This window comes from Rana temporaria, chromosome 5 (genome assembly GCF_905171775.1).
Source record: "Rana temporaria chromosome 5, aRanTem1.1, whole genome shotgun sequence".
In the NCBI taxonomy this organism is placed as follows: Eukaryota; Metazoa; Chordata; class Amphibia; order Anura; family Ranidae; genus Rana; species Rana temporaria.
The window spans coordinates 361480575-361508449 of NC_053493.1; the positions used below are offsets into that span (position 1 = coordinate 361480575).

At 44.7% G+C, this 27875-nt stretch overlaps 1 protein-coding gene across 1 annotated transcript in view; it reads right to left on the reverse strand.

Annotated features, from left to right (window-relative positions):
* MTERF3 (mitochondrial transcription termination factor 3) overlaps positions 1-27875 on the reverse strand; it is a gene marked incomplete at its 5' end in the record, with an annotated part of 65014 nt that overhangs the window by 18323 nt on the left and 18816 nt on the right. The window contains 2 exon segments of the mRNA XM_040354743.1: positions 9900-10089; positions 26107-26250. Coding sequence (XP_040210677.1) covers positions 9900-10089; positions 26107-26250 — 334 coding nt within the window.

The following is a 27875-nucleotide window of genomic DNA, read 5'->3' on the forward strand; positions in this document are numbered from 1 at the left end:
CGTTTTCATCGGACATGTCTCCTGGGAGCTTTTGGTCTGATGTGTGCACACACCATCAGACCAAAATCCCCGCGGACAGAGAACGCGGTGACATAGAAGACACCGACGTTCTCAAACAGGGAAGTGCAATGCTTCCACGCATGCGTCGAATCAATTTGACGCATGCGCAGGATTTCGGGACGCTGGTTACACATCATAACCATCGGACATGTCCGACGAACATGTTTCCAGCGGACAAGTTTCTTAGCTTGCTAAGAAACTTTTGTCCGCTGGAAACCTGTCCGCTAGGCCGTACACATGGTCGAACACATCCGCGGAAACTGGTCACCTTACATTAAGATGGCAAACTGATCATGAATCCAAAAATTGTTAGTTGTCACCAGAGCAGAGTTGAGGAAAAATCCTTCAATAATAAATAATAAATGCAGAGATTTCCTAATTTCCTGTTTTGTTTCCAAGACAGGAAGTGAAATCTCTCTAGCACAACTCAGACAGCAAAAAAAAGCAGTAGCAACACGTTTCAGGCCTGTTCCTTTTTAAAATGTTTTTCCAAAAGGTGGACTAGGCCTTTAAAAAGGAAACCTCACATAAGGATTAGTCAACTGCAATAAAAAATATATTCGCTCCAGTCTGAAAAATAGAAAGAACCGTTCGTGGACCAAGGCATAGAATCACCCGAGATTCGAACCATCTGCCATAAGTTCATCGAAATTCAGCCAATTCAGCAGAAACTGGAAGAATTTTGATCCATGTATGTGCAATATTTTGATTGGTTTGTGTACAACTGACCTGCTGGAAATTTTTCTCTTGATCAGCACAAGTCTTTTCAGTGTGTTCTGACATAGGAGAAGTCTCCCCACTGTCAGAGTACAATTAGAGGTAGACCGATATGGGTTTTTCTCTGGCCGATGCCGATATTTAGAAATCTGGGCGGCCGATATATGATGCCGATTTTTGTGGCCGATATTTTAGGCCGATTTTTATTTTTTATTGGTGGCACTGGCTCGTGGCACTGGATGGCACTAATTGGCACTGGAAGGAAGATGGCACTAGCAGAAGGCACTTATTGGCACTGGCAGGTTGAACTGGATGGCACTGAAAGATGGTACTAGCAGGTGGCACTGATTGGCAGATGGCACTGGCAGTTGGCACTGGCAGGTGGAAATAGTTAGCACTGGTTGGCATTGGCAGGTGGCACTTATGGCTTTAGTTGCCACTGGTAGGTGGCACTGGATCGGACTGGCAGGTGGCACTGGATGGAAGGTGGCACTTACTGGCACTGGATGGTGCCACTGGTATTGGCACTGGCAGGTGGCATTGGCGGATGGCACTGGATGGAAGGTGGCACTAATTGGCACTGGTATTCGCACTGGCAGGTAGCATTGGCGGATGGCACTGGATGGAAGGTGGCACTTATTGGCACTGGATGGTGGCACTGGTATTGGCACTGGCAGGTGGTTTTGGCAGGTGGCATTGGCGGATTGCACTGGATGGAAGGTGGCACTAATTGGCACTGGATTGTGGCACTGGTATTGGCACTGGCAGGTAGCATTGGCGGATGGCACTGGATGAAAGGTGGCACTAATTGGCACTGGATGGTGGCACTGGCAGGTGGCATTGGCGGATGGCACTGGATGGAAGGTGGCACTAATTGGCACTGGTATGTGGCACTGGCAGATGGCACTGGATGGAAGGTGGCACTGGTATTGTTACTGGCAGATGGCACTGGATGGCAAGTGGCACTAATTGGCACTAGCAGGTGGCACTGGTGCAAAAAAATTGTGTCACCCCCCCTCAGTACAGACCCCCTCTCCCTCCAATATAGACACCCCCCACTGACCCCCGTAGTACAGACACCAGAGCGGTGTGTGTCCCACGAGCGCGGGCCCCTCCTCCTCTGTGGGCGTAAACAGAGGAGGGACGCCGCGCTGGGTGTACCAAGATGGCCGCGGCTCCGGAGCTAGGCCGAAGCCGCGGATTGCCGCCGTGGTCACAGCATCAGGAAAGGCCGCGGCTCCGGCCTAGCTCCGGAGCCGTGGCATCGCTAGCGGGAATTGTAAAATATCGGCCCGATTTGGATGAAAATCAGCCGATGCCGATTTCTCCAAAACGGCCAAATATCGGCCGATATATCGGTCGACCTCCAAGTACAATATTGCAGTTGGGGGGCGGGGGGTAGATATGGCTAGCCACCAAATCCTCTTCACCTAACATTTTGGCAATTGAAACAAACTACAAGTTTCTAGCACGTTGGTATATTGTACCGGCAAGGATCACAAAATTTGTCACATCGTACACAGGGACATGTTTTTTGAGGTTGCTCAGCTCTAGACACCCACATACACATCTGGTGGCAATGCCCTGTCGCCCAAGAGTTCTGGGAAGAGCATTTTTGAGTTGGCTTCCAAGGCATTAGAAACCAATATCCCTAATGACTCGGCAACGGCTCTCTAGAACCTTAAGCCGGCCGAGCTTACCCATACCCAATTCCAAATATTCTTACAACTTACCACAGCGGCCAAGCAACCATAGCCAAGGCGAGGAAATCACAGATTTGGGTTGTGGCTGAAACTAAACATAGAATGAATAGGGCCCTTATCTATCCTAAAATGACAGCCATTGAAAATGACAAAATACGGAAATTTGAAAAAATATGGCAGCCTTGGGTCAAGCACTGCTTACCCTCTGACTTTGACCGCTCCTTATTACTGCCTTGGTAGTCGAACCTCTTGCTTGTTACATGTCCTGGACTGGGACCGCTTTGCCGTATTGGTAGACCTTTCCCCTTCTATACTTGTTCCTCCCTCTTCTCTGCCTGACCCTTTGGACGTGTGTCCTACAGCCAGCACTCACTGGCATCGCACCTACTAGGATCCTAGACACGTTCGTACTCATGCTCCTCTCTGTTACCCCTCTTCTATTTTCGTGCTACGCCTTCTTCTATTTGTTACATTTGCTAACGGTATCGTCTCTTGTCTCCATCCACATTCTATGATGGGCACTTCTCGATTTCTATATCAGTACCTATTGTTTATTCCTTTACAATTGTTAGTTTATTATGGTGGCAGACAACCACATGCATAATCTATGTGAACCCCAGACCCCATTCGTCCCTGACGAAAATGTGTTGTTCGGATGTTTGTTAATCCATATGTACTATGTGAGACGATTCTCTTTTGTTCATGTATGTACTTGCCTTTCCTTTAATTACAATAAAATGAATTGACAAGAAAAAGAATCTTCAGCCTTTACAACCATTTTAAGTGCGTACAATGTGCTGTGCTACACATATGCTGCAGGCAGTATATAAAAGAGCTGCAGCTCTATGTGTACATTCACACAGAGCTAAACCTCGGCCCGCCCCCTTCTAATTGGCAAACTGGCTTTAATAGACAGCCATTGGCTCCCGCTGCTGCCAAAAGCCAATCAGGAGTGCGAGTCCCCAGAGAGCCAAGGCTCTCGGGAACATCACTGCATCAACAGTGGGCTCAGGTAAGTATTGGGGGGCTGCTGCACACAACCACTAAGTGTGTGGCTGGGGAAATCAAGTAATTTTCTTTAATTCAACTCTGCTGTTTGAAAAAAAAAAAGAAAAAAGGCTCACGTACGACCAGCCTAATGGCCCGTACATAGGATCTGAAAAACGGACAAAAAATACTGCTTTCAAAGCAATCGTATTACAAATTGGATCATTAGTACAGAGCTTTCGAGAGCCAATCATGACAGTTCATACGATATTATCAGATCACACAACCAAAAAAAAAATCTTGTATGATTTTTGTTTAAATCAGTACAGTTGTCGTCCGAAAATACAATAGAAATACACAAACACATGACATCACTTCCGATTTTTTATTCTATATTTATACGACGATTTTTGTCACTTTAGTAACCTCTATTTTCGATGCAACTAGCATGCAAAAAAAAAAAGGACAATTTGTCGTCTGATTTTCTGATCGTGTGTACAGGCCAAGTTTCTCTTAAAGGGGTATGCTTCGTATGCATCAAGGTGAAAAAACACCTTGCACTCTCCGAGCCCCCGTTTTACTTACTTGAGCCCCGAATCTCCATGGGCACGATTCCGCGATACTTTACCCCAGCTCTTGTGGGCTCTTCATTGGATGATTGATAGCAGCGCAGCCATTGGCTCCCGTTGCTGTTAATCAAATAAAGGATGCGGGAGAGCACTTCCCGGGGGGGGGGGGGGGTTTAGCTCTTGTGGGGAGGAGCCGAAGTAAGCCACCAAAGGACCCCAGAAGACGAGGATTGGGGCCACTCTGTGCAAAACGAACTGCACAGTGGAGGCAAGTATGGTATGTTTGTTATTTATTTTTTAAACCTTTACAACCCCCTTTGAATCCAACAACAAGATTGTAATTTATTCTACATCATGGAAAATGCAGAAAATCAGCCTGCAGCAGGAAAACACATTAGGCGAGTACAAGTGTAAATGGCGAACAGCAAATAGCCTGCCTTTATAAATGGATGTGACTGACAATTAGAGCAGTTGTACAAATATACCGTAAAACAGAGATAAGACCAGGAAGCAGAGTCCTCAGGCAGAAACTCAGTATGCCTATAGCACCAAGGTTAACTGATAAAGTAATTCCAGAAATTTACACGGAACTTTCCATTGAGAAAGGTCAATTCAATTCAAGCATCCACTAGCTGTGTGCAGATGATTTGTGTTTCACTCACTCAGCAATGAATGAATGTACACATTCACTCTAAAAAACAGTTTCCTTATATTAGAAATAACAAAGAGGAACACAAAGATACGTGCTCAGTTTGGTGAGTAATTACATGAAAACCAGAACCATGATGAAATTGGCAACTGGTAATTATTAGCCCAACTTCCTCTTCTTGTCTGGCATGGACAATGAGCCGCCCTTAATGCTGCAAAGGATGGCATGTCCCCGATGACATTCAAAGCAGAACTCTCAATCAACATTGACTATATTTAGGCCTTATGCACATTGGATGATATAAAAACACCAGGAGCGTTCGCTATAAAAAATCTGTAGTTGTAGAATGAGTTTTGCAGCGTTCTTGCAGTAGCATTTTTTAGCTTTCGCATTTTGCAGCTTTTTTTTTTTTTTTTTTAAGCAAAACTTTACGCCCACAAGCTTATGGCTCAAAAACACTCAAACGCAGAATAGCAGCATTTGTAAGCTTTTAGGCTCCATGCCTAGAAGCTAAATAGTGCTATCCTATGTGTCCATGCACACTACTTTAGGCATTTTTTTAGCTTTATCATCTAGAACAGGGATATGCAATTAGCGGACCTCCAGCTGTTGCCAAACTACAAGTCCCATGAGGCATAGCGAGACTCTGACAGCATCAAGCTTGACACCCAGAGGCAGAGGCATGATGGGATTTGTAGTTTGGCAACAGCTGCAGGTCCGCTAATTGCATATCCCTGATCTAGAAGCAGGAAAAAAATATATGTTTTTGTGGAGTTTTTTGTAGTGTTCTTCCAGCAGAGAAAAAAAAAATGCTGAATGCTCCTAACTGCTACTAAAATGCTATTAACCACTCGCCGACCAGCTGCTGCATTTATACTGTGGCAGGGTGGCTCTATTGCACAAATTGCCGTACCGGTAGGGAGCGATTTGTGTAATAGAAACAGTGGGTGCATGCACGGCGCCAATGCATGTGGCCAGAGGCCGCGATGTCTGCCGCCATCTGTGATCTCTCCTCAGAGAGGCAGAACGGGGCTCTGCCAGTGTAAATAAAGCAGATCCCCATTCTGTCAGGGGAGTACAGTATGATCGTCTGTTCCTAGTGATCAGGAAAAGCGATCTCTCTGTACTCCCAGTCAGTCCACTCCCCCCCACAGTTAGAAACACCTCCCTTAAAACACACTTAACCCCCTTGATCGTCCCCTAGTGTTAACCCCTTCCCTGCCAGTGTCATTTATACAGTAAATCAGTGCATTTTTATAGCAATGATCGCTGTATAAATGTCACTGGTCCCAAAAAAAAAAAGTGTCAAAAGTGTCCGCTCTGTCCGCTGCAATGTCGCAGTCCCACAAAAAATAAATAAAAAATCTCCGGCATTACAACAATATTTTTTTTGGGGGGGGGGTTAGATATGCTTTAAGATAACACGTTAACCACACAGGCCATGTCTTTTTTTCCGAGGATCAGCTGACTCACAGCCTTGCAATGTGGAAGTAGAAAAGCACAAGCACTGCAAATACTATGTACTGTACATGTCTTACAAACCTTACATGGATGATCAAACACCAACACATGTGGATACAAATATTCCCAAATAATGTACATTTACATGAGCTGACCTCTAATATATTTACCAAAAAAAAAAAAAAAAAAGAAGTCCGTACATTAAAGTCATATTTTGCCTTTAAAAAAAAAAAAATGCACCCATATTGAAAAAATAAAAATATGCATTTATTTATTTTTTGCATTGGAGCCATGTTTGCAATCCTGAAACAAAAATTGGCTGTCGCAGAAAGCGCACTAACCATATGAAAAATCGATTTTACATTCAAATTTCTATCCATCTTTGGCCAGCTTAAAAGGTACAAGTTTTTTCATCTTAATGCATTAGCGCCCCCCCCCCCCCAAGCCCCCCTTTACTAACCTGACCTCTCGAAAATCCCGGGTCTTGAACGCCCAGGCTTCTCGGCTCATTCATTGGTTGATTGAAAGCAGCGCAGCCATTGGCTCATGCTGCTGTCAATCACATCCAATGACAATGGGGGGGTGGGGCCGAGTGATACAGTGAGTGGCTATGGCCGCCGGGTGTATCACAGGAGCGTGCCCGCAAGAACTCATCACCATGCGAACGAGCAAGCTCGCATGAAGGTGATTAGTTCTTACAAGAGAGAGCCGAGACAGTCGCCGAGGGATCCCAGAAGACCAGGTTCGGGGCCACTCTGTGCAAAACGAGCTGCACAGTGGAGGCAAGTAGAACATGTTTGTTATAAAAAAAAAAAAAAAAAAAAAAAATGTTACCTTTAGTGTTCCTTTAAGTTTGTACACTACACATACGCTGCAGGCAGTTTACAAAAAAATTGTTAGGAAACGAGCAAAGAATTTTGTTTCTTGGGTCGGAAGAGACAGAAAAAGTATGTTGGCCCTGGAATGATCCACAATAGCAGATACGCGCTTATCTTTACAATAGTTCTCCTTGAACATTTTCAGGATAAAATTAGGAGGTTCACTGATTAAATTGTACTTGCAGTCCATTATAAAAGCTGCTGTCTGTTTGCAGACAGACATTCTCCTATAAGCAGCAAGGCAGTAAAAACCTTTTGAAGTTCTTTGCGCGTCAATCTTTCCCATCTTAATTAGCAGAATAAAGAGATGCAGGGATGAGAGAAGCTATTATAAGACTTGTCCTATACACATCATCAGATCATAGATTTTCTGAAAGCAGGCTGTATACAGTGCAGGCATAACAACCAGAGACAGATTTCTGCATAGACAACTGTAACCCGGGGCTGTAGGGCTCTCAGGGGCAGCACACAATCTTCCACATATACTGCCGATTGTCCATGTAGAATACATTTCCAGACAGTCCCTTTGCCTGCTAGTATAAGCTGGTCAGGTCCTCATTGCTGCTGCCTGACACTAGTGTACTGTGTGATTATATACAGGCCAGTGGAAGGGTTTTTGTCTGCTTAGGCAAAGGTGCAGATGTGGGCTAAGATGACCTACATGAGTTTAGAGTTACACAGAAGCACCGGTGCTAAAATCATTGCTCTTATTCTGGCGTGTGCGCTCATATACAACATGTGGAGGACAATCACTGGGCCAGATCCACAACGAGCGGGCTTAACTTAAATACTCGGATTTAAGTTACACCGCCGCAAAATCTCTACCTAAGTGCCCGATCCACAAAGCACTTACCTAGAAATTTTGAGCGGTGTAACTTAAATCCGTCCGGCGCAAGGCGTTCCTAATTTAATGGGGCGAGTCCCATTTAAATTAGGCGCGCTCCCGCGCCGGATGTACTGCGCATGCTCCCGACGTCATTTTCCTGACATGCTTTGCGCGGTTTTACGTTGCGCCGGGTTTTGAGAATCGCGACGGCGTAAAAAAACAAAAAAAAAACGAGTTGCGGCGGGAAAGAAAAAAATTTTTTAAAAAAAAAATGACAGCGACACGGGATAGAAGGGTCTACTTTTACAAGGTGTAAACATTTTAGGCCTTGTAAAAGCAGCCCTAATTTTTCAACAGCAAACTAATACTTACGGAGAAAAAACGAAGCGTAAAAGCTTCGCGGATCTCCGTAAGTGCCAATTTGCATACCCGACGCTGGATTTCGACGAGAAATGCCCCCAGCGGCGACTGCGGTACTGCATCCTAAGATCCGACAGTGTAAGTCCCTTACACATGTCGGATCTTCTGCCTATCTATGAGAAACTGATTCTGTGGATCAGTTCCATAGATAGAAACAGGGATACGACGGCGTATCAGTAGATACGCCGGCGTATTCCTTTTGTGGATCAGGCCCACTGTTTTTATATGTAGGTGCCCAAATGCATGTGTTGTTTGTGTGTGGCTCCAAAATAACTTTAATCTTTTAATATGTCTCCTTACATACTTAAAAAACATTTGATTTAATTTTTACATAACTTTTATTGCCATCACATAGTGCCCAATAGCCCCCTATGTGATAGCATATAGGTGACAGGTTCTCTTTATGGAGACATGTAGGGTCTACTAGACCCTCTGCTCCACTGCAGCTGATGGAACACAGTCTGCTTCCCCAGACACGGATTCCGGGGGGAATGAGAGCTCCAGGCCAGGAAGTGATGTCATACACGTCACTCCCTGGTTTGTGTACAGGAGGTCCGCTGAGCTCCTGCCGCCCTTCCAAGCCACACACCCGCCATGACTACAGCGGCTTGCCAGTGGGACAGCGGAGCGCGGTGAACATTGCAAGGAGGGAGGGGGCACATTGAAGAGTTGATGGGAGCGATAGGTGGTTTCACAGCTGTGGCTGGGGATTCTGATTTTACTGCCCTCAAACCCCCCATCCTGGTGCCCTAAGGCGGCTGCCTTATGGTAGCGACATTACAATTGGAAATGCAAAGTGCATTTCCAATTGTACTGAAAGTGCACTTGGAAGTGCAGTCGCTGTAAATCTGAAATGAGGGGAAGCTCTGCTGATTTTATTATCCAATCGTATGCAAGCTAAAATGCTGTTTTATTTTCCTTGCATGTCCCCCTCAGGTCTACAGCGACTGCACTTCCAAGTGCACTTTGCATTTGTAGTGAAATATGGATTTGCCTTTCGTAAATAACCCTCGGATTGTGGCTGCCCAGTCTTTTCTTTGATTCATTCCAACATACAGAGTCAGCACCTGTTTCCATTAGCAGATGGAATGCATTATGAGATGTCTGCCTAGAACAGTGTTCTTTTGTTGTTTATCTGCAGTCTTCTCTTCTCTACAGCTGTTCAAAGTGAAGCATTTTTACAACTTGTTTCAGTTTTCAGCAAAGTTCGGAAACTGAGGTTACTCTCTGCAGAGCTCAGTCAAAGCTGATTGGAGGAAAGGTAAAAACACGGCTTTACACAGAGCTAAGGCTGTCAATCACAGGCTGTGTGCTGGTGCTCCCTCCCCATCACCTTTTTACCTCTTGGTGTCAGGAAAACTTGTCAGAAGTGACTAATGCAGATAGCAGAGGAACAGAGCAGCAAATTGAAATGACAACATAGCGCTCTGGATTGAGACAAGTACACACTATAGAGGGATATGCTTTGTTCATATTTTCAGTACAACCACTTTAAGGTCAGAGCTCTGTGCAGGCCTATGTGCCTCCACACCAAACCATGACTTAAATATCTAATCACAAAAATATAAAGGGGCAATTTACATACTTTTCACCATATGGTGCATCTCAACCCTCCCCTGGACATGGTACCTTTTCTGAAGATTATCCAGCTCTTCACTAAGTATGAACGGGTTCTTGGTCAGCAGAGGTCCCAGCTGACTGTCTTCTACACCCACATCTTTCAGGAAAAAAAGGATTTTGCTGATATCCTTTTCAAAGTCCAACTTCAGAAGAAATGTTCCAACATTGGGGCGCTTCTCAAGTTTGGATAAATCCACACCTGTTGAAAATAGAAAAGGTTTTCTCTATTAATATCGACACTCTAAATATTGCATGAATGAAAGAATCATGAAGATCATCTATGAGAATGTAGAGAACAATGCAGAAAACTAGACTAATATTGGAGGTTTAAAGAACATACAGTGCCTTGCGAAAGTATTCGGCCCCCTTGAACTTTGCGACCTTTTGCCACATTTCAGGCTTCAAACATAAAGATATAAAACTGTAATTTTTTTGAAGAAACAACAACAAGTGGGACACAATCATGAAGTGGAACGAAATTTATTGGATATTTCAAACTTTTTTAACAAATAAAAAATTGAAAAATTGGGCGTGCAAAATTATTCAGCCCCCTTAAGTTAATACTTTGTAGCGCCACCTTTTGCTGTGATTACAGCTGTAAGTCGCTTGGGGTATGTCTCTATCAGTTTTGCACATCGAGAGACTGAAATTTTTGCCCATTCCTCCTTGCAAAACAGCTCGAGCTCAGTGAGGTTGGATGGAGAGCGTTTGTGAACAGCAGTTTTCAGTTCTTTCCACAGATTCTCGATTGGATTCAGGTCTGGACTTTGACTTGGCCATTCTAACACCTGGATATGTTTATTTGTGAACCATTCCATTGTAGATTTTGCTTTATGTTTTGGATCATTGTCTTGTTGGAAGACAAATCTCCGTCCCAGTCTCAGGTCTTTTGCAGACTCCATCAGGTTTTCTTCCAGAATGGTCCTGTATTTGGCTCCATCCATCTTTCCATCAATTTAACCATCTTCCCTGTCCCTGCTGAAGAAAAGCAGGCCCAAACCATGATGCTGCCACCGCCATGTTTCACAGTGGGGATGGCGTGTTCAGGGTGATGAGCTGTGTTGCTTTTACGCCAAACATAACGTTTTGCATTGTTGCCAAAAAGTTCGATTTTGGTTTCATCTGACCAGAGCACCTTCTTCCACATGTTTGGTGAGTCTCCCAGGTGGCTTGTGGCAAACTTTAAACGACACTTTTTATGGATATCTTTAAGAAATGGCTTTCTTCTTGCCACTCTTCCACAAAGGCCAAATTTGTGCAGCATACGACTGATTGTTGTCCTATGGACAGAGTCTCCCACCTCAGCTGTAGATCTCTGCAGTTCATCCAGAGTGATAATGGGCCTCTTGGCTGCATCTCTGAGCAGTCTTCTCCTTGTATGAGCTGAAAGTTTAGAGGGACGGCCAGGTCTTCGTAAATTTGCAGTGGTCTGATACTCCTTCCATTTCAATATTATCGCTTGCACAGTGCTCCTTGCGATGTTTAAAGCTTGGGAATTTTTTTTGTATCCAAATCTGGCTTTAAACTTCTCCACAACAGTATCTCGGACCTGCCTGGTGTGTTCCTTGTTCTTCATGATGCTCTCTGCGCTTTAAAACGGACCTCTGAGACTATCACAGTGCAGGTGCATTTATACGGAGACTTGATTACACACAGGTGGATTCTATTTATCATCATTAGTCATTAAGGTCAACATTGGATCATTCAGAGATCCTCACTGAACTTCTGGAGAGAGTTTGCTGCACTGAAAGTAAAGGGGCTGAATAATTTTGTACGCCCAATTTTTCAGTTTTTATTTGTTAAAAAAGTTTGAAATATACAATAAATTTTTTTCCACTTCATGATTGTGTCCCACTTGTTGATTCTTCAAAAAAAAAACAAAACAGTTTAATATGTTTGAAGCCTGAAATGTGGCAAAAGGTCGCAAAGTTCAAGGGGGACGAATACTTTCGCAAGGCACTATAGCTGGAGCATCAATTCCCAATGGAAATCAAACTGAAGTTTTTGGTATAAAAGAAACATCTAGCCCATACCAAAAGAGCCTTATATAGAATCCACTCGGCTTCATCCTTCATCAGCCGAAGAAATAGCACTTTATTGCAAGCAATTTTGTAAAGATTACATTGCAAACTTTTTTATATCCATTGTACAATCAAAATGACATCAAGTAAATCCAATGAAATCAATCATTCAATGAAAGCCTAGGTAAAAGCGTTTCCTGGGTCTTTTGGGTGCTCCTGCATGCCCATCCAAACCTGAGAAAAATGTTCCTCACCCTAGGTGACCATACCAAAATGTTAGGAGCGAGTAGCAATGTGGCTGTATTTGCCATGTCAGTCTGTGCAGACGTAAGCCGGCCACAGATAGATCGAATTAGTCCCTGATGAACTGGGATTCAAGCCATCTATAGGCAGGCTGGTCTGATTTGTTTACATGCGATTACTGCCGGTGGTGCACCTCACGTGGGCTCCAAGTAAAGTTTATTGGAATATGAAAATATCCAAACTGATACCAGAGGGCACCAGAAGTGGTCAAGGTAGACGCGTTTCACACAACAGAAATGATTAAGCACATGAAACGCGTCTACTTTGACCACTGCTGGTGTCCTCTGGTGTCATTTTGGATATTTTCATATTCCAATAAACTTTACTTGGAACCCACGTGAGGTGCAGCCTTTCTTGTTTTGATGATTTACCACGGAGGCGAGCCGGGGCTTTCACTCAGATGTGTGTTGCAGTGGGCATATCAGGTACATCTAGAGCGGTAAGTTCTTTTCATTTAATCATTGTGTTCGGCTGGCTGGGATGGTTACCTGCCAGCAGGATACAACAACAGACTATGATGGTAGAAGGAAAGAAAACCACATAATCTATGGGCTGCTTTAAGCTGGGCATAGACAGCTAGGGCTAGATTCAGGTAGCTTTGCGCATTGTTAAGGCGGCGCAGCGTATCGTATTTACGCTACGCCGCCGTAAGTCAGAGAGGCAAGTGCTGTATTCACAAAGCACTTGCCTCCTAAGTTACGGCGGCGTAGCGTAAATGGGGCCGGCGTAAGCGCGCCCAATTCAAATGAGGATGAGGGGGCGTGTTTTCTGTTAATTATTGGTGACCCGACGTGATTGACGTTTTTCCCTGAACGGCGAATGCGCCCTCCGTGGAATTTCCCAGTGTGGATTGCTCCAAAGTACGCCGCAAGGACGTCATTGGTTTTGACGTGAACGTAAATTACGTCCAGCCCCATTCACAGACGAGTTACGAAAACGACGTACAATTTTGAAATTTCGACGCGGGAACGACGGCCATACTTAACATTGCGTACGCGTCCTAATAGCAGGAGTAACCTTACGCCGAAAAAGCCTAACGTATACGACGTAAAAAAATAGCGCCGGGCGTACGTACATTTGTGAATCGGCGTATCTAGGTCATTTGCATATTCTACGCCGAAAAACGACGGAAGCGCCACCTAGCGGCCAGCGTAAATATGCAACTAAGATACGACGGCGTAAGAGACTTCCGCTGCTCGTATCTTAGCCTAATTTAAGCGTATCTGGTTTCCAGAATACGCTTAAATTTACGACGGCGTAGATTCAGAGTTACGACGGCGTATCTACTGATACGCCGGCGTAACTCTCTCTGAATCTAGTCCCTAGTCTTCTGTTAAAATGAAGAAAAAAAAAAAACTGTTTCCTCCATCCACATAAGTGGAACATTGTATTCTGATGTCAGGACTCTGTGCTGTCAGAATATACTGATCAGCGGCTGCAGACAACTGGCTGCAGCCGCTGTTGGACAAAAGGTTTCCAGCGTGTACCTTCAACAGATTGACTTCTGACAAGCAGGGAGGGCAAAACACAGATGAGAATTTCACCAGTCCCTACTGTACAAGCTGAAGTTTGATCTGTCCATGTACAGCTTTACATCCAGCCCTGCAGCACTAGGGTCCTCAGTTCCAATACCAACCAGAACACCATCTGCATGGAGATTCTTCACCATATCCAGTTACCTCCCACACTTCACAATGGCTCAATATCCAATATTCACAAGTAGCATCAATATTTAGCATCAAAGACATATGTCTTTAAAATATGATCACACTTCAGATGGGTTGTGGACATTTGAAAAAGTGATTACCAGGGTGCAGCTCCACGACCAAAGGTCATCGATGCCCAGACCAAAATTGATTAGAAACCATATCCATACAACACTATCAAATGAGACCAATTAAATAGAGGGGGGCAGACACTGGAATTTGCCTTTACCTTAAAAGGGGTTGTAAAGGTTTGTTTTTTATTTTCTAAATAGCTTCCTTTAAGCTAGTGCTTTGTTGGTTCACTAAGCTTTTCCTTCGATTTCCCTTCTAAAATGTTTTTTTTTTTCATGGTTTTCTTTGTCTGAATTTCTCACGTCCTGTTCCTCCTCAGTAAGCTGTTCTGGCTGACTATCCCCCAGCCAGATTGGCTCGGATGATGGGGGCAAGATTACTGAGGAGAAACAGGAAGTGAGAAATTCAGACAAAGAAAAAAAAACATATAGAAGGGAAATCGAAGGAAAACATAAGTGAACCAACAATGCACTAGCTTAAAAGGAGAAACAAAATTGTGTAGCGCTATGGCAAATTAATATCTATAATGGTAGTTCCTCATGGGAACAATGGGAACATAAATAAAGTAACAAATGCAATAAAAAAAGTTCTCGTGAAAGATAAAGTCCAATGGTTGTAAACACAAAGTCCATATATCTGTAGACACCACGTGCAAAATGAGGGAACTTGATTAGAATCCCATCGAGACAAATTGTGTAGTGAGTGATCACCGCCACCAGTGGTAGTAAATGGAGGCTTACCGAAGATGGTGGACCTGAAATGACGTACGTCAATCAAGTCATAACAAGCTTCAAGTACCAGACAGGGTACACAAAGTAGCAATCACCAAGAAACTTGCTAGAAGTAATCAATCAGTGTATGATCATAAATGGATAACCTTGGATCTTTGCAGCTCAGCAAGGGGTTAAATAGTTGAAAGAAAATGGAAAGAGAAGGGCCACATAGTGTAAACCGGTATAAAACTGGGTATTTATTGTAAAAAGATAGCAAGTGCACTCACATGTATCTGGATAAAACTCGCATATTCTATAGTATGAGGCGGCAGTGGAGGCGACCCGACGGCGTTTCGTGTTATTCACACATCATCAGATGATGTGTGAATAACACGAAACGCCGTCGGGTCGCCTCCACTGCCGCCTCATACTATAGAATATGCGAGTTTTATCCAGATACATGTGAGTGCACTTGCTATCTTTTTACAATAAATACCCAGTTTTATACCGGTTTACACTATGTGGCCCTTCTCTTTCCATTTTCTTTCAACTATTTAACCCCTTGCTGAGCTGCAAAGATCCAAGGTTATCCATTTATGATCATACACTGATTGATTACTTCTAGCAAGTTTCTTGGTGATTGCTACTTTGTGTACCCTGTCTGGTACTTGAAGCTTGTTATGACTTGATTGACGTACGTCATTTCAGGTCCACCATCTTCGGTAAGCCTCCATTTACTACCACTGGTGGCGGTGATCACTCACTACACAATTTGTCTCGATGGGATTCTAATCAAGTTCCCTCATTTTGCACGTGGTGTCTACAGATATATGGACTTTGTGTTTACAACCATTGGACTTTATCTTTCACGAGAACTTTTTTTATTGCATTTGTTACTTTATTTATGTTCCCATTGTTCCCATGAGGAACTACCATTATAGATATTAATTTGCCATAGCGCTACACAATTTTGTTTCTGTTTGTTCCAGCTAATGCGTCTTTGTTAGCAGTGTGAGCAGCTGGTCTTATTAATTAGTGTGTTTTAAGCAGCGCAGTATAATCACCCTTTTTTTACTAGCTTAAAAGGAACCTACCGTATTTAATCGGTGTATACCGCGCACTTTTTTGCCCTGAAATTCAGGGCAAAATCGTGGGTGCGCGATATACGCCGATACCCGCTTCCCGCGCAGAGTTTGAACTACTGCGCAGGTGATCTGCCGAGCTGGTTTAGGCTATCGTGGAAGTTCCTGCGCAGGCGCAATCTGATCTGCCGAGATGGTTCCGGGTAACGGGAAAGTTCCTTCAAGGACTGCGCAGTCGCAAACTTGCCGACATAAATCTCCGAACCTCGGCTGGCATCCAGGGCGACGTGGATTTCGAGGTAAGTGGCCAGTTGGCCTCACGTCCTCGCTGCGCTCGGACGGCTCGCTCCGTTTGCTCGGCCTCCTGGCTTTTTTAACATCCTCCAATCCACGGGCATGTTAAAGAATGAGCCTGGATGCCGGGCGAGGTTTGGAGATTTCCGTCCCGTTACTGGAACCTTAAGGACAAGTCACCGGCATATACCGAGCGCAGTAAACTCGTGTATAGTCGGGCAGGCTCGGCTCCTCTCGCAGTCACGTCCTGGATGTACAGGACGCACAGGACGTGACCGCGAGAGGAGCCGAGCCTGCCCGACTATACACGAGTTTACTGCGCTCGGTATATGCCGGCGCAGTAGTTCAAACTCAGCGCGGGAAGCGGGGATCGAGTGGGGAGGACACCGCCGAAGGACGCCGGACCCGACAAGGAGGACACCACCGAAGCCGCAGACGGACGCCGCGCAAGACACCAAAACTGTAAGTACTAAAATTTTTTTTTTACAGGAATGCGGGTCCACTTTAGGGGTGCGCACTATACGCCGGAGCGCGCAACTCCCCCTATAAATACGATATTTAGAAAATAAAAAACAAACCTTTACAACCCCTTTAATGGATAGAATACATCAAAGCCCATCTCTGCAGTCAGGCTGTGCCCACACTGCAAAGATCAGCAACTCATTTTGTCCAGGGGAGAGGAGAAAGCTTATATTCATACGATCCTCCACTCCACCAGCAAATGGTTTCCCCCACGTTCCAGCAGTGGACTGTTCCTGACGTCCTCATTTCTTGAGCAGGTCTACTGGCGTGATGATGCCACGAATAGTTCCCTGCACTAGCCTGCCAGGGGCCACAGGGAGAAGTCTTGTGTAGGGAGGATCAGGTAAGTATATCTGCAGTTAACCCTTGTAGTGCAGGCACAGCCCCACTGCATGGGAAAAAAAATTTGCCTGGAGTTTGGCTTTAAGGTGAAAAAAACTTGAAAAAACGTAAGCCTTCAAAACCTCTTTAAAAAAACTTTCCTGCAGCGATGTTGTCCAGCTGCTAGAATGAGATTTGTGGTGAAAATTCTGAACAGGAAGCATTTATTGTGGGTAGAAAGCTGGCCGTACATGATGAAGTCTGTAATAGCAGCTGTCTGGCTCAGCTTTGTCCTTTTCTAGGTTACATTACAAGTTCCAGTGCCTATTATCCTGGCAGGGAGATCAGACTGTGATGTCCTAGAAGCAGCCTATGCTCTTCAATTCTCCTACAATTTTCACCGCGCACACACACCATAGAATGTCTGTTACTGACCTAAATAGAGACACTAAATTCTCTCTGCTTTGCCATTCAACAGATTATTGTAGAACATTATGTTCTCACTTCACCCAGGCTTGCTGTATAAAACCCAGATCGCTTATAGATCACAGAAAAGGAAAGTGTGGGCTCCAGTCTCGGACAGGAAGATACCGTACATTGCACAGTACAGATCTGAGGAGGGTGAGACAGTCAGGTGTTATGTTATGAGAAGGAAATAAAAAGGTATCATAAAAAACTATTAATAAATGGTGAATTATATTTTGTTCATACTCAGTCCGCCACTATGAGATTTGTTTTCTGTATTCTGCAAAAAAAACCTGGCTGATCCTGCTGCTCGCTATCTCCCCCTTCTGTTCATTTCCCCAATTCAGCTAGGAAGTTTGTGGCTGTGGTGGCAACTCTGCACATGCTCAGTTTTCTGTAAGTTTCTATGAGTATTTCCTCCCCATGACATCAGAGCAGCCCATAGGACTATAAAGACACACATGTGGGCATATACACAGTGGTAAATGACAGCCCACTCCCTCCCTCCTCCTCCATGCCCACTAAGCAGCTAAACACAATGGGGGTGAAATAATACATGTAGATTAATGGAAGCTTCACCTCCCTGTTATTAAAAGACATGGGCTAAAGGGGCGTGAAACAGGCTGTGACTGACAGAAATCTGATTACACCATGTCAATGCCACAACATATCAAAGATTTGATTTCAAATACCGTATTTATCGGCGTATAACACACACTTTTTTACCCTGAAAATAGAGGGTAAACCGTGCCTGCATGTTCTACGCCGATATCTGTTTTTTTACCAACAGGGGGTGGGGATCGGGCCGCCTCTCCTGGCCATGGGACAGCGCTGGCAGTAAACTTTGACGTTCAGAAAACATAACTGCCAGTCCTTTGTCATATACCGCTCCTCCTGTGTAAACACTTAATGTAAATCTAAGCCTCTGCATACCAATTAACGCCGCTCGTTGTGACTGCTCTCCTCCCGCTCTGCCTCCTCCTAGTGTGTAGCTTTTGATTGGAGGAGAACAGTCATGTGACCGTCAATGAAGGAGAGGAGAGCAGTCACATGACCGGGTCCACGAGAGAAAGAACAGCGTTAATGGAGGTATTTTTAGAACTTTGCTTTACAATGAGAGTGACACAGTGTATGAGAAGGGGCTGACAATACTTTAGAGTATGCTGACAGCGCTGTCCCTGTCCCAGCGCTGGGAGTGCAGGGGGGGTCTTTATAATGAAAGGGGGCTGTGTTGTTGTACAGGGGGCTGCGGTGTTGTACAGGGTATATTATGCAAGGGGTCCATGTACTATGCCAGGGGGCTGTGTACATTTTTTCCCTGAAATTTCCCTCTTAAAGTTAAAGTGGAGGTTCACCCGAAAAGTTAATTTTTAACATTAGATTGATGATCATTTTGTCAAGGGGAATCGGGTAGTTTTTTTAAAATCGAAGCAGTACTTACCGTTTTAGAGAGCGATCTTCTCCGCCGCTTTCGGGTATGGGCTGCGGGACTGGGCGTTCCTATTTGATTGACAGGCTTCCGACGGTCGCATACATCGAGTCACAATTTTCCAAAAGTAGCCGAACGTCGGTGCGCAGGCGCCGTATAGAGCCGCACCGACGTTCAGCTTCTTTCGGCTACTCGTGACGCGATGTATGCGACCGTCGGAAGCCTGTTAATCAAATAGGAACGCCCAGTCCCGAAGACCATACCCGGAAGCGCTCTCTAAAACGGTAAGTACTGCTTCGATTTTAAAAAAACACCCGATTCCCCTTGACAAAATGAGCCTCAATCTAATGTTAAAAAAATGTTTTCCGGTGAACTCCCGCTTTAAGGTGCATGTTATATGCCCGTGCGTATTATACTCCGATAAATACGGTATATATTTGAATGACAATTTTAAACAGTTTATTGATATTAATTTATTTTTACTTTGTATCTCAGAAGGCTTTTTATTTTATTTTTGAACATGTGACCAGCAGCAGAGGACTAGAAGTTTCTCCTGCTTATATTTCCCTGAAGACAGGCTGAGAAAGAGATGGGTCATGTGACAGCTGTATTTCACTTAGGAAAAAGGTACTTTTATTAAAATAATTACAGTGCCATCACCCGTATACAGAAATAAAAGGGACAATGTAAATTAAACACTGTGTGTTTTTGAATCACTTTAAGTTTTAAAGATATATACACCTGCACAGTCCCCCTGGAAGCTGGAAATGGTTGTATTACGCACTGCCGCTACTGTGATCTCCACTAGCTTCCCAGTCCTGTGCCAAATGGCTGCCCTGCTGCTTACCGAACACAAGAGGGCATCCTCTCAGCACCAATTTTCCCAATGAATGCAATGTGTTCTCTGATTGGATGAGATGAAGATCATTATGTCACACCCACACCTCTCCACTGCATCCAATCACAGAATGCTTTGCAATGATTGAGAAAAAGCACAGTTCTCTATACGGTATTCACTTCGACCTCCTGTGTTCACAAAACAGCAGGGTGGCTGCATAGCAAGGGACCCGGAAGCTAGTGAAGATCTCTGCAAGCAAGGCAAGTCATTTAAAGCAGCATTAAACCCCCCAAAAATGTAATATACTGCAGCTTAAAGATCCTTAGGATGTGGTGGCTGCATCCGTTCTCTTTTTTTAGGCTGTTTTCAACTGATGATCTGGCCAATAAAACACCTCCTGTATTAGAGTGTCTCCACACAAAAGAAGCACATTTGGACAGCAGCGTTGTGAGTCTGGAAGCAGGAAGTGTTTAATGCACTAGCAGATTTAGATACACTAAAACTGAGGACAGACTCCAGCTAACACTTGATAAGAGGTTACATCAAACAGTTTTGTTCCTTTTGGGATAAAGGTTTTACATATTTAAATGAAAGCTGATCATTTTAAGTGCCCCCGTCAGTGGTAAATGGTTTGTCTCAACCTTTTAACTGCTATATGTGCAGGACAGCTTGTTCCGTTACTGGCTGGATCACCAAGTGAAAATAAAAGAAAGCCAACGCAGCCATCAGGTTTAAGAATTAGTAAGCTGCAAAATACACATTTGCCTTTTGGTTTTATACCACTTTAACCACTTCCTATCCGGGCCACTTCTGACACTTCGCTCCTACGTGTAATTATATATCTCACACACACACACACTGGATATAAAAAGTCTACACAACCCTGCAACTAGTAATTTTAGGTGTATAAAGGTGGCCATACACTATACAGTCGGATTGTACAATCTCCTTTAGATCTGCCTGCCTGGATACAGGGTGATAGGCTAGATAAATGTAAATGGGGCCTGAAAGTGAAATTAGTGAGATAACACACAAACAATGAGGCTCCATTCACATCTGTGCGTTTCCTTGCATTTCAGAAATGCACTGCACCAAATATCGCAGTAAAAAAACGCTCTAAAAAAAGTTCTGAAGCTTCTTTGAGACGATTGCTGTGTGTAGGGCAGTTCATTCAGGTGGATGGGCTGCCCAATGTGCGGGATGAGTAAAAATGCTCCAAAACACCTCCACACCTTGCAAAAAAATAAAATAAAAACGCATGTGAGAATGCAAGTAGCCGATATGCAGAGATGTGAACGGGGCTTGACAGCTGAGCGTTTCTGTCCACTCCCTTCTGTGTACTTGTATAACAATGGCCATATACTATGCAATCTGATTGTGTATTTAGTGAGAAGGGTAATCACTGATTCATTGCATTTAATTAAAAAAATGTGCAGCTAGGAATGGGAGGGTGGATGATGCAGTGTGTGTGTCAATGAGGTCAGCTGGTCAACTCTTTCCTGTGTCATAACCTACAATCTGTAAGGACGCAAGACAGAAGCAATAGATACGTTTTGAATCATGGATGTAGGACAGTAAGGTACGTGTCTGTAAATTTTATGGAAAGCTTTGATATTTAAAAAAAATAAAATAAAAAAAAATAAAAGAAGTACATGAATTCTATACTGGTGCATAAGGAAACTGGAATTTAGAACAAAAAAAAATAAAAAAAAGTGAACTTACCCTTTAAAGGTGACATATTATCATGTTACAACCAAAACCGCACAGTAAATGTATTTTATCCGATAGGATAGACCAACACAAAGTGGCACATAATTGTGCAGTGGAAGGAAAATGATACACGTTTTTCATTTATTTTTTTTTGCAAATAAATATCTGAAAAGTGTGGCGTGCATTTGTATTCAGCCCCCTTTACTCCGATACCCCTAACTAAAATCTAGTGGAGCCAATTGCTTTCAGATTAGTACAACTGTGTGTAATTTAATCTTAGTATAAATACGGCTGTTCTGTGAAGCCCTCAGAGGTGTGTTAGAGAACCTTAGTAAACAAACAGAATCATGAAGGCAAAGGAACACACCAGACAGGTCAGGGATAAAGTTGTGCAGAAATTTAAAGCAGGGTTAGATTCTAAAAAAATATCCCAAGCTTTGAACATCTCAAAGTTCAATCCATTAACCCGAAAATGGAAAGAGTATGGTACAACTACAAACTTACAAAGACTCGGCCATCCAACTAAACTGACAGGCCGGGCAAGGAGAGCATAAATCAGAGAAGCAGCCAAGCGGCCCATAATAACTCTGGAGGAGCTGCAGAGATCCACAGCTCTGGTGGGAGAATCTGTCCACAGGACATCCATTAGTTGTGCACTCCACAAATCTGTCCTTTATGGAAGAGTGGCAAGAAGAAAGCCATTGTTAAAAGAAAGCCTTAAGACGTCCCATTTGCAGTTTGCAAGAAGCCATGTGGTGGACACAGCAAACATGTGGAAGAAGGTGCTCTGGTCAGATGAGACCAAAATTGAACTTTTTGGCCTAAAAGCAAAAAATGCTATGTGTGGCGGAAAACTAACACACATCACCCTGAACACATCATTCAGCAGGGACAGGGAAGCTGGTCAGAGTTGATGGGAAGATGGATGGAGCCAAATACAGGGCAATCTTAGAAGAAAACATGTTAGTCTCCAAAAGACTTGAGACTGGGGCAGAGGTCAACCTTCCAGCAGGACAACGATCCTAAACATACAGCCAGATCTACAATGGAATGGTTTAAATCGGGCATCACTAAATGGCGGACCTAATGCGGCCTGCGGCACTCTGCCATTCGGACCGCCTCGGTACCGCCATGTAGGAGCCTTTTCTTCCTCCAGCCATTGGCTGTCCGAGGTAATCAAACAGGTGATTGACTGCTAGGACTGTCATTCATCCTAGCAGCCAATCACCTGTTTGTTACCTCGACCCTCCATCCAGAACTGTCCCGCCTCCCCCTCCCTGCACCTATCCAGACAGGCTGTGCCTCCCTCCCTCCGATCTGTCTGTGTAAGGTAGGACAGTTAGGGGGTGAAGTTAAGAGCCAACAACTGAATGTAGGGGGAGGATGCCGAGCCTCAGGATTGCAGTGATGTGGGGGGGGGGGGTGCTGAGGACATCAAAGAGGGGGGGCCCAAGAACTGTCATGTGGGGGAGCTGAGGATTAGAATGTGGAGGGGACTGAGGACTGTCATGTGGGGGAGCAGAGGATTAGAACATGGGGGGGACTGAGGACTGTCATGTGGGGGGGGGGGGACGGACTGAGGACTGTCATGTGGGGTTATGATGTAAATAGGGGCAGAGGACAGTACCGTTAATGGGGGTTGATGTTAAGGAAGTGTGAGGACACTACTGTGGAAGGAGTGGAGGGGGTGATGTAAAGGGGGAGCTGGGGAAACTCATCAAGAGGGGATCTTGATGTGAAAGGGAGGGGAATGGGATATGCACTGGGGACAAAGGAGGCTGATATATGAATGGGTTAAGATCTCTGCATGTGGTGCACACGTCGTGGGCGGATCAGCCCATTTTAATGGGCTGCACTACCCACAAGAAACCGAGATTAAAGTCCTTGACCTTTTTATGAAAAAAAATTGTGCCGCACCAAGCCGCATTGTGCTGAAGCAACATGTAGTTTGGCGCATGCGAAAATGCATGACAAGGAACCAACATGATATTCGGACCTCTGCTAGAAGAAAATGTTACTGACCGGACCTCGGCGAATTGTAATTCAATACCCCTGGTTTAGATCAAAGCACATTTATGTGCTCGAATGTCCCAGTCAAAGTCCAGACCTAAATCCAATTGAGAATCTGTGGTAAGACTTGAAAATTGTTGTTCAGATGCTCTCCATCCAATCTGACAGCTTGAGCTATTTTGTAAAGAAGAATGGTCAAAAATGTCACTCTAGATGTGCAAAGCTGGTAGAGACATCCCCAAAAATACTTGCAGCTGTAATTGCAGTGAAAGGAGGTTCTACAAAGTATTGACTCATGGGGGATGAATACAAATGCACCCCACACTTTTCACTTGTTTATTTTTAAAAAATTGGAAAGCCATTAATACAATTTTCCTTCCACAATTATGTGCCACTTTGTGTTGGTCTATCACATAAAATCCCCAAAAAATAGTTATGTTTTTGGAAATAACATGACAAAATGTGGAAAATTTAAAAGGGGTATGAATACTTTTTCAAGGCACTGTACATTAGACTCACGTATTGAGTCAATATATTTCTTGTTATCTGCTGCAATCTAAATAAAAAATTGGAAAAACAAAAAACAAATATATACATATATAACATACTAAACTTGGCAAATACCATCCACAACTTAAAAAACAATCATGGCTGCGCAAAGTATAGAACATGAAGTCCTTCATAGATGATGATACAATACAATGCCGCTGCTTCTTTTCACATAGTGATACATAACAATGATATATTGCATTTGCTGTATTTCATATAGGAGCAACCCAACACATTTCAAGCAGATGTCTTCTTCAGGGATGAGATTTGCAGAGATTTTCTCCAAAATATTGTATACATACATTAAAACCACCTTTCTTTTTTTTTTTTAAAAGAAGTTCATTGAAGAGCAGTACAGTACAATTCAATGCCACCAGAACATCCTGGGGCGCAGTGAAAATCACACAATACATATTAATTATTCGATATAGATTAATAATCGTCACTCAATATTAAATAGTAAAACCACCTTTCAACATACATACACACACATACATACATACATACATACATACACACACACACACACACACACACACACACACACATATATATACACACACACACACACACACTATCAGGTTTTAGAATATCAAAGTCTATACATTTATAAAATAGGGAGCAAGAGACAAAACAGCCAAGTAAATTGAAAAATTGCAAGTAGTTGCCTCTATTAGGTACAAGCAGAAAAACAACAGACCGTCTGTCTGGGAAAGGATTGCAAGAGTTGCAAATAACACCAACAGTGGGACTCTAAAAATGAAAATCTAACAGATAAGATCAAACAAGCTAAGTGGTCGTAAAGTTTACATTTTTTTTTTTTTAAATGACAGGTTATACTTACCTGCTCTGTGCAAAACCTCTGCAATGTGATCCTCCTCTTCACGGGTCCCCCATCGGTGCTCCTGGCTTCTCCCCCACAAGCCGCTTGCCAACAGGGGGTACTCCTGCATGCTCGCTCCCAAGCCCTGTTCTGTTTGTCTATAAGACATACAGAGGAGGGCGCCGCTCCACCCCCTACTCCCTCCTCATTGGCTGTGATTAACAGCTGCAGGAGCCAATGGCTGCCACTGCAAAGTCTGAGCAAATCAGGAGGCAGAGCCTCTGATCTTGTGCACATCACTGGATTGAGATTGGAATCAGTTGAGAATAAGGGGTGCTTACTTGCAGAAAGTTTTTTTTACCTTGCTGCATAGAATGCATTAAGGGGGGAAAAAAAACACTTTCTACCTTTAGAACTACTTTAAGGTCAGTAAATATGCAGTGAAAATACCTTCCACCGCACGTTCTCCATACAAGCGACATAATGGCATTCCCAGACATGTTAGTATCTAAATGACTACTTTCAGCAAGCTACTACCGTATTTATGGGGCTATAACGCACCCGGCGTATAGCGCGCACCCCCGAACTTGAAGGTAGATTCCTGCAAAAAAAAAAAAAAAATACTTACAGTTTGGATGCCCCTCGTCGGTGTCTTGCCCGTCGTCCATCGCGTCCTGCCCGTCGTCCAGCGCGTCCATCGTGGCCTCGTCCGGTCCGGCGTCCTTCTGCGGCCATCCCCGCTTCCCGCGCTGTGTTCGAACCACTGCGCCGACATAGACCGAGTGGAGTACACTCGGGTATAGTCGGGGCGGGCTCGGCTCCTCTCGCGTAAACGACATACAGGACGCACACGACGTGACCGCGAGAGGAGCCGAGCCTGCCGATACGCGAGTGTACTGCGCTCGGTATATGTCGACGCAGTGGTTCGAACAAAGCGCGGGAAGCGGGTATCGCCGTATATCGCGCACCCACGATTTTGCCCTGTTTTCCAGGGCAAAAAAGTGCGCTGTATACTTACGGTATATACCCTGTGTTTGGGGTTTATATGCGATATGCCTGTTGAAAGTGGTTTTGATGTAAATATACTATATTTAAAAAAAAATACCACAAGCCCCCCCCCCCCCCCCGCCAAAGAAGATATCCGCTCGAAACGCGTTGGGTTGCTCCTATATGAAGTACAATACAGAAAATGCTAAATTTTATAGTCATGTATTACCATGTGGAGTGGTATTATATTGTATCAATTATCTGTGAAGGACTACATGTTCTATACTTTAAGCAGTCATGATTGTTTTTTTAAGTTGTGGATGGTATTTGCCAAGTTTAGTATGTTATATATGTAAAAGGAGACCACTCACCAAGCATTACCAGCTTCTGTAGAGTTTCAGATCGATCCACATAATCTCGAAGTGTATAGGAGGAAGGAGGGATTGGAGCAATTTGGGCACCTTCATCTTCTGGGATTGCATCCAGTGGAGACCCAAGTGGATCATCATCCAGCCCTTTAAAAAAAAAAGACAAAATAAACAGTAAACAACAGAGGCGTTCAGATGGCCGCCTTCTAGCATTGGCATACAAAGCATCTGAACTCCAGGCAGATGTAAAAAACAAGTTTCCAATAAGCAATTGGGAGAGGGAGGGAGAAATCTAAGCCTATTAGACTCTGCTGCATGCACGTATTCACAGGGAACATGCTGACAGGAGGAAAAAACACACACTGAACAGAGGGATGACATCATGTGTGTGCTGCTTAACTGACCAAATAGCAAACTAGGAGTGTGAATAACTACACAGAACTAAGAACGCATAGACAGTCAGGGCCGGCCCTATGATGGGACCGGGTGGTACCAGGCGGCACTTTCAGGGGGGCGGCAAGTTGCCGCCCGCCCGCCATTCCGCCCGCTCCACTCCCCCTGCACTTAATGTGTGACATTGTAGTCCTTGCCACCGCGAAGTCCTGTGGAGGAAGAGGAGGAGGCGCTGGGAGCTTGTCGCAACCTCGATCATCCAATTGTTTGGTCAGTAGGTGGATCCATGTGCTCCCCTGGCTCCTTCCCTTCTCTCGCGCTCTGCGAATCGCCTACCAAGTACCATGTGCAGAGCGCGGATAATGCTGAACGGCTCCTTGACCTCATCCAGGATGGACGGCCATAGTGTGAAAGATCTGCCAGAGCAGCGCGATCATCGGCGAGGTACTGTGCATGATGGTCTGCTGTCCGACACTGACAGCATCCGATTTCACTCCCTGAACAAGGGCGCCCGAACATCCCTGCTACCAGCTGCTTGTGATGACCTCACACACAGCCCTATTGCTGTGATGCCACCTACTGTCTCCTGTCATCATCATGCTCCTCGTCATCCCCCTGTTCCTGGCATCCTATTGGGATGCCAGGAACAGGGGGATGACGAGGAGCATGATGTTCCCACCACCCTACCTCTGAGGCCTGTCATACATTTTATCACCCCCTGTCATCTCCATCCTCCTTGTCAGCTTCCTACCACCCACCCCTGTCATCTCCATCCTCCCTGACAGCTTCCTACCACCCACCCCTGTCATCTCCATCCTCCCTGTCAGCTTCCTACCACCCACCTCTGTCATCTCCATCCTCCCTGTCAGCTTCCTACCACCCACTCCTGTCATCTCCATCCTCCCTGTCAGCTTCCTACCACCCACCTCTGTCATCTCCATCCTCCCTGACAGCTTCCTACCACCCACCCCTGTCATCTCCATCCTCCCCGTCAGCTTCCTACTGAGGGGCAAATTTCCGCCCGCTTCACTCCCCCCTGCACTGTGAGGCAAATTGTTGCCAACCCGTTCTGCCCGCTCCGTGCTCCAATGTGAGGCAAATTGACGCCCACCAGCCCGCTCCACCTGTTCAGCCAGCACGCTCCATTCACCTGGGCATTGTGGGCAGAACAGGGGAACAGTCAGTGGGCGGGACAGTCAGCAGGTGAGCCGGCTTGCTGGCCAATCAGCGGGCGGGGGAGCAGAGAGATGACATCATCTCTCGCTGCCCGCTCTGCATCATTGCAGTTTCGCCCCCACTGTGCGGGCAGCAGAGAGATTACATTATCTCTCTGCTGCCTGCCTTTACTCTGGAAAACAGCAAGTGGCAATCCGCAATGT